Source organism: Salmo trutta, chromosome 10, assembly GCF_901001165.1.
Source record: "Salmo trutta chromosome 10, fSalTru1.1, whole genome shotgun sequence".
Classification (NCBI taxonomy): Eukaryota; Metazoa; Chordata; class Actinopteri; order Salmoniformes; family Salmonidae; genus Salmo; species Salmo trutta.
Window position 1 is genome coordinate 29,784,401 of NC_042966.1, and position 14,478 is coordinate 29,798,878.

The following is a 14,478-nucleotide window of genomic DNA, read 5'->3' on the forward strand; positions in this document are numbered from 1 at the left end:
CTGATTTCTTTTGATTTTACATTATGTCAAGCAAATAAGCACTGAGTTTTTTTTTTTTATTATTATTTTTTTTTAGTCATTTAGCAGACGCTCTTATCCAGAGCGACTTACAGTAGTGAATGCATACATTTCATTTTCTGTGCTGGCCCCCCGTGGGAATCAAACCCACAACCCTGGCATTGCAAACACCATGCTCTACCAACTGAGCTACAGGTAGGCCTTGAAATACGTCCACAGGTACACCTCCAATTGACTCAAATGATGTCAATTAGCCTATCAGAAGCTTGTAAAGGCATGACACCATTTTCTGGAATTTTCCAAGCTGTTTAAAGGCACAGTCAACTTAGTGTATGTACAATTCTGACCCACTGGAATTGTGATACAGTGAATTATAAGTGAAATAATCTGTCTGTAAACAATTGTTGGGAAAATTACTTGTGTCATGCACAAAGTAGATGTCCTAACAGACTTGCCAAAACTATAGTTTGTTAACAAGAAATTTCCATTGTTCCCTCGATCCTGACTAGTCTCCCAGTCCCTGCCACTGAAAAACATCCCCACAGCATGATGCTGCCACTACCATGCTTCACCGTAGGGATGGTGTCAGGTTTCCTCCAGACGTGATGCTTGGCATTCAGGCCAAAGAGTTCAATATTGGTTTCATAAGACCAGAAAACCTTGTTTCTCATGGTCTAAGAGTCTTTAGGTGCCTTTTGGCAAACTCCAAGTGGGCTGTCATGTGCCTTTTACTGAGGAGTGGCTTCCATCTGGCCACTCTACCATAAAAGCCTAATTGGTGGAGTGCTGCAGAGATGGGAGAACCTTCCAGAAGGACAACCATCGCCACAGAGGAACTCTGGAGCTCTGTCAGAGTGACCATCGGGTTCTTGGTCACCTCCCTGAACAAGGCCCTTCTCCCCCGATTGCTCAGTTTGGCAACTGCAAGCTGAATCCCTTTTTTATAGACCTAGATTACATGGTTACATTCAAGACAAGGTCGTTTTCATTGATCTGTTGTCAGCAGTGTCGGCTGTGTATTAAATATGATTGGAGTAATAATGTCTCGAGTCATAAAGTGTAGTAGAAGTGGATACAATGTTTATCAAAAGACCACATTTTTCCCTGCAAAGGAAAGCAACTTCTCTGATATAGCCAATACTGGTCATTTAACATCCAAACATATGCCACTATGTGCTCATTAATAGCCTACATTGTGACTATCCAATCTACTCACAACATTAGGAATAGTAGTTTTACATAAGGCTGCAAATGCGATGATAGATGCATGTAATCCTTTGTTATAAAGGTGCAAATTTATGGTAAAAAAATTGCTTCCCAAAACGTGAAACTCACGCGACACATGCTAATAGCTACACTATAAGCTATCTAGCTGGCTAATTTAATGTTGTTGTTAACACCTGGTTAGAATAACTGCTAAACTCAAAATCAATCAGATTTGACTAACCAGTGATACAATTATTGTTGCAGACCCTGTACTGAAGGCTGTCTGGATTTGGGTCTTGACGGGTAAAAACGTTTTTTCATTTTTCCGACAGTTCTTGAGACTTATTTTTTAACCTTTATTTAACCAGGTAGGCCAGATGAGAACAAGTTCTCATTTACAACTGCGACCTGGCCAAGATAAAGCAAAGCAGTGCGACAAAAGCAATTACACAGTTACACATAAACAAACGTACAGTCAATAAATAACACAATAGAAAATCTATGTACAGTGTGTGCAAATGTGGAAGAGTAGGGAGGTAAGGCAATAAATAGGTCATAGAGGTGAAATAATTACAATTGAGCATTAACACTGGAGTGATAGATGTGCAGATGATGATGTGCAAGTAGAGATACTGGGGTGCAAAGAACAAGAGGGTAAGTAATAATATTGGGACGAGGTAGCTGTCGCGTGCTATTTACAGATTGGCTGTGTACAAGTACAGTAAGCTGCTCTGACAGCTGATGCTTAAAGTTAGAGAGGGAGATATAAGACTCCAGCTTCAGAGATTTTTGCAATTCGTTCCAGTCATTGGCAGCAGACAACTGGAAGGAAAGGCGGCCAAAGGAAGTGTTGACTTTGGGGATGACCAGTGAAATATACCTGCTGGAGTGTATCACAAATAGTTACAGGGAATCTGTAAAAAAAATGTCCTCGTTGTCTTTCCTGCCTCGTTGGAGCAGTCAAATACTGAACAGAAAATGACCATGGTGATGAATCAACTAGTTTAAGGCACCATTATCAAGCAGTTTGTGGTAGTCACTCAGCTGTTGTCGGATGAATTAATGTGGTCTTATAACATTGCCACCAGGTGGCGTCGTACGTCTACTGCAAGTCCTCTATAGTTTCCATTTTCCTTATCTTGGAACACTTTACAGAAGGCCCTAAAACGAGATAATTTTATCCGATTGATGATTTTAAATCCCAGATTGGAGGGCTGCTGACCACAAATTGCACATGTATTTAAACCTGATCTTTTAAGCTGTTTTATGCACTTTGCGCCTTTTTAACTTCCGTTCATTGTTATGTTTTATGGTTTGTTGTGTCTTATGCGTTTGCTCAATGCAATATTTCTGTTGGATGTATTTTAAATATGTATTTCACTTCTGAGTATTTTGTCATTAACATTACACTGGGCTGAACTATACTCCAATGTATTTTGTAACAAGATACTTTTGAGCGCTGTAATTTGTATTTTCAAAATTCTTTATGCAATTTCTTTTTTATAGCAGTTCACCATTTCGTGTCACCTTTCACCCTGCATTGGTATCCGAAGTCTGATGGCATGCTCAATGAACTACACTGAACAAAAATATAAACGCAATATGTTGTGTTGGTCCCATGTTTCATGAGGTGAAATAAAAGATCCCCAGAAATGTTCCATATGTACAAAAAGCTTATTTCTCTCAAATGTTGTGCTCAAATTTGCTTACATCCCTGTTTAGTGAGCATTTCTCCTTCGCCAAGATAATCCATCCACCAGACAGGTGTGGCATATCAAGAAGCTGATTAAACAGCATGATCATTACACATGTGCACCTTGTGCTGGGGACAATAAAAGGCCACTCTTAACTGTGCAGTTTTGTCGCACAACACAATGCCATAGATGTCTCAAGTTTTGAGGGAGCATGCAATTGGCATGCTGACTGCAGGAATGTCTACCAGACCTGTTGCCAGATAATTTAATGTTAATTTCTCTACCACAAACCTTGTGGTACCATAAGCCTTTCTCTACCAACATCGTTTTAGAGAATTTGGCAGTGTGTCCAACCGGCCTCACAACCGCCGACCACTTGTAAACACATCGACTTATTCACCTGAAGAATCGTCTGAGACCAGCAACCCGGAGAGCTGATGAAACTGTGGGTTTGCACAACCAAATAATTTCTGCACAAACTGTCAGGAATATATTTATGGTTATTGAAAATATATTTCACAGCGGTTTAGATGGTACAATAATTCACTACATTGCATGTTTTGTCACAAACTGAAATTAGGCAAACTGTTAGAATTTTAGCAACCAGGAAATGGTGGAGTGATTTCTGCATATTGCACCTTTTAAGTATTTCATTAAATACATTTCAAATACAATAATTTTGTTGTTTATTTTGATACATTGATCTTTATGGTATTTTGTAATTGTATTTTGTGTAATTGAATTTTGGAAGTTTTGCCCATCCTTGACTACAGTATATTTATGCTGCTTTCTTGCAGCAAAAATCTCAGTGTGACCTCTGGTTAAATAAATTATAAAGGATTGTAGTTACATGTGGTTATAGTTTCCCTTTACACCATCTTGGAACACTTTGCAGAAAGACCTGGAACTAGACCAGCACCTTTGACACTTTTTGACCACAGTAAAAGTCCAGCAACACTTCCTATGACCTATATTTTTGTTCAAACTCACCCGATTTGTTTTCTAGGGACTCCAGTGAGTAGACTAGACCCTGGTTTTATGGACACACATCGACAGTTTTCCTGTGCAGTGCTATATGTGTATACTGTATACAGAAATGTGTTATTCTTTATTTGACCTTGAAACATGTTTTCGTGGTTCAAATGTCACTTAAATAAGAACAAATATGAATCATTGTTAAGTTATACAGAATTATTTTTCATTGAATAAAATATACCGTTTATTGACACTGTTCTACTATTACGTGGAGGACTTTTATTTGGAAAATTCACTGACCCGGAAGTGCTTTTTTATTGTTGCTGGGACGTTAGCTTGCTAGCTAGCTGAATAACGTCCGGCTTTAGCACTCAATCAGATGATTGAATAGCTATCCTCCCCTTCCTACATGGCATGAAACTGTTTATCAGTCACTTGCACCAACTGTCATTCAGATAAAGAAACGGCAAGCTAGCTAGTCAGTGTACCTGCGCTACAGTAACTAGCCAGTTTATTTTGTCGCGTTAGCTAGCTAACGTTATTCCATTACATATTGGTTATTCAGCTAACTAGCTTTATTTTTTCCCAAAGCAATGGCTGCAGACCTGCAAGCGAAATACACCAAGTTGGCCCTGGAGTATTCAAAGGTAAGCAGTTATTTGTTTCTCTATCGTTAGCCACAGTTGTTGGCTATTTAATCCGATTGCTGATTCATTCTAACTAACGTTAGCTGCAATTGATTGCAAGGTACACTATATGATCAAAAGTATGTGGACACCTGCTCGTCGAACATCTTATTCCAAAATCATGGGCATTAATATGGAGTTGGGCCCCCCTTCGCTGCTATAACAGCATCTACTCTTCTGGGAAGGCTTTCTACTAGATATTGGAACATTGCTGCGGGACATGCTTCCATTCAGCCACGAGCATTAGTGAGGTCGGCACTGATGTTGGGCGATTAGGCCTGGCTCGCAGTCGGTGTATCAATTCATCCCAAAGGTGTTCGATGGGGTTGATGTCAGGGCTCTGTGCAGGCCAGTCAAGTTCTTGCACACTGAACTAAAAAAATAATTTGTATGGACCTCGCTTTGTGCACGGGGCATTGTCATACTGAAACAAGGACGGGCCTTCCCCAAACGGTTGCCGAAAAGTTGGAAGCACAGAATCATCTAGAATGTCATTGTATGCTGTAGCATTAAGATTTCCCTTCACTGGAACTAAGGGGTCTAGCCCAAACCATTATTCCTCCTCCACCAACCTTTACAGTTGGCACTATGCATTGGGGCAGGTAGTGTTCTCATGGCATCCGCAAACCCAATTTTGTCCGTTGCACTGCCAGATGATGAAGCGTGATTCATCACTCCAGAGAATCAAATCAAAATCAAATCAAATCAAATCAAATCAAATTTATTTATATAGCCCTTCGTACATCAGCTGAAATCTCAAAGTGCTGTACAGAAACCCAGCCTAAAACCCCAAACAGCAAGCAATGCATGTGAAAGAAGCACGGTGGCTGGGAAAAACTCCCTAGGAAAAACTCCTGAGAAAGGCCAAAACCTAGGAAGAAACCTAGAGAGGAACCAGGCTATGAGGGGTGGCCAGTCCTCTTCTGGCTGTGCCGGGTGGATATTATAACAGAACATGGTCAAGATGTTAAAATGTTCGTAAATGACCAGCATGGTCAAATAATAATAATCATAGTAATTGTCGAGGGTGCAACAAGCACGTCCGGTGAACAGGTCAGGGTTCCGTAGCCGCAGGCAGAACAGTTGAAACTGGAGCAGCAGCATGGCCAGGTGGACTGGGGACAGCAAGGAGTCATCATGCCAGGTAGTCCTAGGGCTCAGGTCCTCCGAGAGAAAGAAAGAAAGAAAGAGAGAATTAGAGAGAGCATATTTACATTCACACAGGACACCGGATAAGACAAGAGAATACTCCAGATGTAACAGACTGACCCTAGCCCCCGACACATAAACTACTGCAGCATAAATACTGGAGGCTGAGACAGGAGGGATCAGAAGACACTGTGGCCCCATCCGATGATACCCCCGGACAGGGCCAAACAGGCAGGATATAACCCCACCCACTTTGCCAAAGCACAGCCCCCACACCACTAGAGGGATATCTACAACCACCAACTTACCGTCCGAAGACAAGGCCGAGTATAGCCCACAAAGATGTCCGCCACGGCACAACCCAAGGGGGGGGCGCCAACCCAGACAGGAAGACCACGTCAGTGGCTCAACCTACTCAAGAACGAGTCCAATGGTGGAAATCTTTACACCACCCCAGCTTACACTTGGTATTGTGCATGGTGATCTTAACCCATTTCATGAAGCTCCTGACGAACAGTTTGTGTGCTGAAGTTGCTTCCAGAGGCAGTTTGGAGCTCGGTAGTGAGTGTTGCAACCAAGGACAGACAATTTTTTTTACGTGCTGTGCGCTTCAGCACTCGGCGGTTGTGTGGCCTACCACTTCGTCTCTGACTTGTTGCTCCTAGACGTTTCAACTTCACAATAACTGCACTTACAATTGACCGGGGCAGCTCTAACAGGGCAGAAATTTAATGAACTGACTTGTTGGAAAGGTGGCATCCTATGACGGTGCCACGTTGAAAGTCACTGAGCTCTTCAGTAAGGCCATTCTACTGCCAATGTTTGTCTATGGAGATTGGATGGCTTGTGCTCCTCAATTTTATACACCTGCCAACAATATGTGTGGCTGAACTAATTTGAAGGGGTGTCCACATACTTTTTTGTGTATGTGTGTAGCTGTTATAACTAGCTAGGTAGCTAACGTGAGCTAACCTAAAGAATTTAAAGGTGCTGTCCAAAGTATATAACTCAACTTAACTCAATCTGTTTCCAATCAAGTTCCTTTTCAGGGTGTCACTACTCACTAGTGTGTCACCCTCCTGGGTGTTTTGTCAAGTATAGAGAGAGCAGCCCATTAATAGGTTGATTGGTGTTTGTGATAATCAAAGACAATATTTGGTGATGTCTTTACTGCACTGTTTACTATGAACGTGAACTGTGTACAGCGAAGGATGTAGCTAACTGCTGTCAATCAAAACAATCTCATAGTGAACATTATTTTGGTTGGTTTCTTAACTCTATGATTTAGCCTAGGTCACTGCCTGATATGTCAGCTGACACTCACAATGTGTCTGTGTTTTATGACAAAGGGAGGAGGGTAGGCCAGAACAGAAGCCACCCTTCTCTAAACAACACAATGTTACATAGCCTGAGTAAAACATGGGCAGCCACGTTCTTCAAACCCCCTGTCATACGTTAGGTAGAAAATGGATTGGTATCCATGTCAATAGTACCCATACTAAAACCCCTTTTTCGGAATTATTAAAAATAAATGTCAGTTAGACTGATTTAGCTTTGGTTAATATAAGAACCATCCTCCTGACCCACACTGTGTCAGTTGACAGGCAGTGAATGGAATGCATGGTGTTTCCTGTCTGACTGTTGTAAAACCACAGCCCCCCGCAGGCCAATATCCTGTTATTTCTATTTTCCATTAAATCTGGTGTGTAGTTTCCCAATAAGCAGCAACATTCACCCAACCTTCAGAAATGTTAGTGCAGTCATGCATTGCAGTGGAGTTATCCATATTTGATGATTTAACTATGTTTCACACAAAATAAATCCATTAAATAGCTATGTTGCTTTGCTTAGAAGCCAAAGGCCTAGGCAATACTGTAAATTTGGCCAGTTTGGTCTTTAGAGGTGGTGTGTCTGCAGTAGACCTACAGCTCAGTGTCTATACTCCCCATGTCTCCATAGCTCCGAGCACAGAACCAGGTCTTGAAGAAAGGCGTGGTAGATGAGCAGGCCAGCTCCACCTCTCTTAAGGTACAGAACCATTCAGAGCCCTCTGGAATAGGGTTTCAAAATTCCAATTTCCAATCCTGGTTGGAGGAAATAAGCAGGAAGGGAATCCTCCAACCAGGAATTCTGAAAACCTGGGAATTTGGGGTGATTTACTTTAAAATCACTGAGCGTCTTCTCCTCCACCCCGACACTACAGGATCAGGTGAAGCAGCGAGAACAGAGCCTGAGGAAGGTGGAGCAGGAGATGGACAGTCTCACCTTCAGGAACCAGCAGCTGGCTAAGAGAGTGGAGCTGCTGCAAGAGGAACTGGCTGCCAGCGAGGCCAAGGGCAAGAAGAGCAAGGTAGAGACAGACAGTGGTCCTCTGTAGCTCAGTTGGTAAAGCATGGCTCTTGCAACGACCGGATTGTGGGTACGATTTCCGGGACCACCCCTGCGTAAAATGTATGCACACATGACTATAGCTTTGAATAAAGGCAACTGCTAAAATGGCAGTATATTAGACAGGGAAGAGGATGCACCCACAATCAGACATGTCATAGTTCCAGACAGGCTTACCTTGCTCTCGTTCTACCTTTGATCATGTTTGAGGAGATCAGTTTAAGCAAGGCAAAGTGCAGAGAATCACTCATCTCGATCACATAATGAGTATTAATTTGGGATTCAAGGTGATTTGTCGTTCAGTGATTTGGTGCAGTCGATCTCAGACGCGTTCTCTTCACCAGAACAAAGGGGACTCCCCCTCCCAGCAGGGCTTGCAGCAGACCCAGAGTGTGTTTGATGAGGACCTGCAGAAGAAGATCCAGGAGAACGAGAGGCTTCACATCCAGGTATGTCTGTCTCTGAGACGTGGGAGTGTATGCAATGCACTCCCAATGCATGGGAGTGTATGCAATGCATACAAAAAAATAAATAAATGTATGCATTCACTACTGTAAGTCGCTCTGGATAAGAGCGTCTGCTAAATGACTAAAATGTTAATGTAAATTTGGAAAGTATTCAGACCCCTTCCCTTTCTCCACATTTTGTTACGTTACAGCCTTATTCTACAATGGGTTTAAAAAAAATAAAGACAAAAAGAATCCTCATCAATCTACACACAATACCCCATAATGACAAAGCGAATACAGGTTTTTAGAATTAAAACAGTAATACATTATTTACGTAAGTATTGAGACCCTTTGCAATGAGACTTGAAATTGTGCTCAGGTGCAGCCTATTTCCATTGATCATCCTTGAGATGTTTCTAGAACTTGATTGGGGTCCACCTGTGGTAAATTCAGTTGATAGGACATGATTTGGGAAGGCACACAGGTGTCTATATAAGGTCCCACAGTTGACAGTGAATTTCAGAGCAAATACCAAGCCATGAGGTCGAAGGAATTGCCTGTAGAGCTCCGAGACAGGATTGTGTCGAGGCACAGATCTGGGGAAGGTTACCAAAAAATGTCTGCAGCATTGAAGGTCCCCAAGAATATAGTGACCTTCCATTTAAGAATGATGGAGAAGTTTGGAACAACCGAGACTCTTCCTAGAGATGACCGCCTGGCCAAAGTGAGTAATCGGGGGACAAGAACATTGTTCAGGGAGGTTACCAAGAACCAGATGGTTACTCTGACAGAGCTCTAGAGTTCCTCAGTGGAGATGGGAGAACCTTCCAGAAGGACAACCATCTCTGCAGCACTCCACTAATCAGGCCTTTATGGTAGTGGCCAGATGGGAACTACTTCTCAGTAAAAGGCACATGACAGCCCACTTGGAGTTTGCCCAAAGGCACTTAAAGGACTCTCAGACCATGAGAAACAAGATTCTCTGCTCTGATGAAACCAAGATTGAACGCTTTGGGCTGAATGCCAAGCATCACATCTGGAAGAAACCTGGCACCATCCCTACAGTGAAATGTGGTGGCAGCATCGTGCTGTGGGGATGTTTTTCAGCGGCAAGGACTGGGAGAACCCGATCGAACACCTGCGAAACCTGAAATGGCTGTGCAGTGATGCACCCAATCCAAACTGACAGAGCTTGAGAGGATCTGCAGAGAAGAATGGGAGAAACTCCCCAAATACAGGTGTGCTAAGCTCGTAGCGTCATACCCAAGAATATTTGAGGCTGTAATCGCTGCCAAAGATGCTTCAACAAAGTACTGAGTAAAAGGTCTGACCTACTTATGTAAAAAAATATATATAAATGTATGCACATTTGCTAAAATGTCTAAATGTTTTTACTTTGTAATTATGGGGTATTGTGTATAGATGTATTTTTTTCCCCCTCAATCTAATCCATTTTAGAATAAGGCTGTAACGAAACAAAATGTGGAAAAAGGCAAGGGGTCTGAATACTTTCCGAATGCACTGCATACAGTTGAAGTCGGAAGTTTACATACACTTGGGTGGGAGTCATTAAAACTTGTTTTTCAACCACTCCACAAATTTCTTGTTAACGAACTATAGTTTGGGCAAGTCGGTTAGGACATCTACTTTGTGCATGACACAAGTAATTTTTCCAACAATTGTTTACAGACAGATTATTTCACTTATAATTCACTGTATCACAATTCCAGTGGGTCAGAAGTTTACATACACGAAGTTGACTGCCTTTAAACAGCTGGGAAAATGTCAGAAAATGATGTCATGGCTTTAGAAGCTTCTGATAGGCTAATTGACATCATTTGAAACAATTGGAGGTGTACCTGTGGATGTATTTCAATGCCTACCTTCAACTCAGTGCCTATTTGCTTGACATCATGGGGAAATATTGTAGATCTCCACAAGTGTGGTTCATCCTTGGGAGCAGTTTCCAAACGTCTGAAGGTACCACGTTCATATGTACAAACAACAGTACGCAAGTATAAACACCATGGGACCACGCAGCCGTCATACCGCTCAGGAAGGAGACGTGTTCTGTCTCCTAGAGATTAACTTACTTTGCTGCGAAAAGTGCAAATCAATCCCAGAACAACACCCACACCTTGTGAAGATGTTGGAGGAAACGGGTGCAAAAGTATCTATATCCAGAGTTAAACGAGTCCTATATCGACATAACCTGAAAGGCCGCTCAGCAAGGAAGAAGCCACTGCTCCAAAACCGCCATAAAAAAGCCAGACTACGGTTTGCAACTGCACATGGGACAAAGTTCATACTTTTTGGAGAAAATTACTCTGGTCTAATGAAACAAAAATAGAACTGTTTGGCCATAATGACCATCGTTATGTTTGGAGGAAAAAGGGTGAGGCTTACAAGCCAAAAAACACCATCCCAACCGTGAAGCACGGGGGTGGCAGTATCATGTTGTGGGGGTGCTTTGCTGCAGGAGGGACTGGTGCACTTCACAAAATAGATGGCATCATGAGGATGGAAAATTATGTGGATATATTGAAGCAACATCTCAAGACATCAGTCAGGAAGTTAAAGCTTGGTCGCAAATGGGTCTTCCAAATGGACAACGACCTCAAGCATTCTTCCAAAGTTGTGGCAAAATGGCTTAAAGACAACAAAATTCAAGGTATTGGAGTCGCCATCACAAAGCCATGACCTCAATCCTATAGAAAATTTGTGGACAGAACTGAATAAGCGTGGGCGAGCAAGGAGGCCTACAAACCTGACTCCAAACTCAGGTACACCAGCTCTATCAGGAGGAATGGGCCAAAATTCACCCAACTTATTGTGGGAAGCTTGTGGAAGGCTACCTGAAACGTTTGACCCAAGTTAAACAATGTAAAGGCAATGCTACCAAATACTAATTGAGTGTATGTATAACTTCTGACCCACTGGGCATGTGATGAAACAAATAAAAGCTGAAATAAATCATTCTCTCTACTATTATTTGACATTTCAGATTCTTAAAATAAAGTGGTGATCCTAACGGACCTAAGACAGGGCATTTTTACTAGGATTAAATGTAAAAAATTGTGTGAACTGAGTTTAAATGTAATTTGGCTAAGGTGTATGTAAATGTCCGACTTCAACTGTATGTATGGGCAAGTGTTTACCAAGAGACTACTGGCTTGAATATGTGTACTACATAATGTATTTGACCAGTTGTGTTTTTGTGCTGGTCTGTTCTAGAATGTGTGTCTGAGAATGTTTTTACATTTCTTTAAGGTGATGCCCAAAGAAATGTTTAATCCTCGGTTGGACAGTAAAGTTATGTTCTATTCTAAGTTCTATGAGGCTGATGAGCAGCACAGGCAGCAGGAGTCTCAGCTGAAGGGCCGGTTGGAGCAGCTGGAGAGAGACCATGAACAGCACCAGGCCATAGTGGACGGACTCACCTCCAAATACATGGGCACTATTGAGAGACTACAGAGTGACAAGGCCAGACTAGAGGTGAGAGGGAGGGGAGGTGGAGAGAGAAGTGGATGTCTCACCATCAAATACATGGACACCATTGAAAGATGTTAGTGACAAGGTCTGTGTAGAGGTGAGATGGGGGGGGGGGGGGGAGAGAGAGAGACAGGGATGGAAGGAGGATGAGGGCAAGTAGGAAAGCGACTGAACAAAGGCAAAACTCAATCTTTTGTTATTGGTAAAGATAGAATAGTAATACATGATGTTATTTGCTGTGTCCTCCCACAGGTGAAATCCCAGACTCTGGAGAGGGAAGCTAAAGAGTGCAGAGTTCGGACAGAGGAATGGTAAACAACTTGTTATAATCTACACATGTACTGGTTAGATACACACATGCTATATACACTGAGTGTACAAAACATTAGGATCACCTTCCAAATATTGAGTTGCAATCCTTTTGCCATCAGAACAGCCTCAATTTGTAGGGGCATGAACTCTACAAGGTGTTGAAAGCATTCCACAGGGATGCTGGCCCATGTTGACCTCTTTGCGAGGCATTGGAAAACCTGGTCTTGTGGTTAAAGCTGTGTTTGAAATTCACTGCTGGACTGAGTGACCTTACAATGATCTGTGTGTGTGGGGTACAGAGGTAGTCATTCAAAAATCATGTTAACATAATTATTTCACTCAGAGTGAGACCATACAACTTATGTGACTTGTTGAGCATATTTTTATTCCTGAATGTACACTGCTCAAAAAAATAAAGGGAACACTTAAACACAATGTAACTCCAAGTCAATCACACTTCTGTGAAATCAAACTGTCCACTTAGGAAGCAACACTGATTGACAATAAATTTTCACATGCTGTTGTGCAAATGGAATAGACAACAGGTGGAAATTATAGGCAATTAGCAAGACACCCCCAATAAAGGAGTGGTTCTGTAGGTGGGGACCACAGACCACTTCTCAGTTCCTATGCTTCCTGGCTGATGTTTTGGTCACTTTTGAATGCTGGCGGTGCTTTCACTCTAGTGGTAGCATGAGACGGAGTCTACAACCCACACAAGTGGCTCAGGTAGTGCAGCTCATCCAGGATGGCACATCAATGCGAGCTGTGGCAAGAAGGTTTGCTGTGTCTGTCAGCGTAGTGTCCAGAGCATGGAGGCGCTACCAGGAGACAGGCCAGTACATCAGGAGACGTGGAGGAGGCCGTAGGAGGGCAACAACCCAGCAGCAGGACCGCTACCTCCGCCTTTGTGCAAGGAGGAGCAGGAGAAGCACTGCCAGAGCCCTGCAAAATGACCTCCAGCAGGCCACAAATGTGCATGTGTCTGCTCAAACGGTCAGAAACAGACTCCACGAGGGTGGTATGAGGGCCCGACGTCCACAGGTGGGGGTTGTGCTTACAGCCCAACACCGTGCAGGACGTTTGGCATTTGCCAGAGAACACCAAGATTGGCAAATTCGCCACTGGCGCCCTGTGCTCTTCACAGATGAAAGCAGGTTCACACTGAGCACATGTGACAGACGTGACAGAGTCTGGAGACGCCGTGGAGAACGTTCTGCTGCCTGCAACATCCTCCAGCATGACCGGTTTGGCGGTGGGTCAATCATGGTGTGGGGTGGCATTTCTTTGGGGGGGCGCACAGCCCTCCATGTGCTCGCCAGAGGTAGCCTGACTGCCATTAGGTACCGAGATGAGATCCTCAGACCCCTTGAGACCATATGCTGGTGCGGTTGGCCCTGGGTTCCTCCTAATGCAAGACAATGCTAGATCTCATGTGGCTGGAGTGTGTCAGCAGTTCCTGCAAGAGGAAGGCATTGATGCTATGGACCGCCCGTTCCCCAGACCTGAATCCAATTGAGCACATCTGGGACATCATGTCTCGCTCCATCCACCAACGCCACGTTGCACCACAGACTGTCCAGGAGTTGGCGGATGCTTTAGTCCAGGTCTGGGAGGAGATCCCTCAGGAGACCATCCGCCACCTCATCAGGAGCATGCCCAGGCGTTGTAGGGAGGTCATTTCAGGCACGACACTACTGAGCCTCATTTTGACTTGTTTTAAGGACATTACATCAAAGTTGGATCAGCCTGTAGTGTGGTTTTCCACTTTAATTTTGAGTGTGACTCCAAATCCAGACCTCCATGGGTTGATAAATTGGATTTACATTGATTATTTTTGTGTGATTTTGTTGTCAGCACATTCAACTATGTAAAGAAAAAAGTATTTAATAAGATTATTTCTTTCATTCAGATCTAGGATGTGTTGTTTAAGTGTTCCCTTTATTTTTTTTAGCAGTATATTTTAGGTTTGCTGTAACAAAGGGGTTGAATACTTATTCACTAAAGACATTTCAGATTTTCATTTTTGATTAATTTGTGAACATTTCCACTTTGACATTATGGGGTGTTGTGTGTAGGCCAGTGACAATCAAAATGTAATCCATTTTA

General features: G+C 42.9%; 1 protein-coding gene across 1 annotated transcript in view; it reads left to right on the forward strand.

Moving 5' to 3' along the window:
- The first annotated feature begins 4,201 nt into the window (after positions 1-4,201).
- The window catches only part of LOC115200820 (protein phosphatase 1 regulatory subunit 21-like), a 26,119-nt gene continuing 15,842 nt past the window's right edge, over positions 4,202-14,478 (forward strand). The window contains exons 1-7 of the mRNA XM_029763947.1: positions 4,202-4,540; positions 7,688-7,756; positions 7,932-8,078; positions 8,461-8,565; positions 11,896-12,060; positions 12,310-12,368; positions 14,042-14,055. Coding sequence (XP_029619807.1) covers positions 4,487-4,540; positions 7,688-7,756; positions 7,932-8,078; positions 8,461-8,565; positions 11,896-12,060; positions 12,310-12,368; positions 14,042-14,055 — 613 coding nt within the window. The 5' untranslated portion in view covers positions 4,202-4,486. The remainder of the gene's footprint in view (positions 4,541-7,687; positions 7,757-7,931; positions 8,079-8,460; positions 8,566-11,895; positions 12,061-12,309; positions 12,369-14,041; positions 14,056-14,478) is intronic.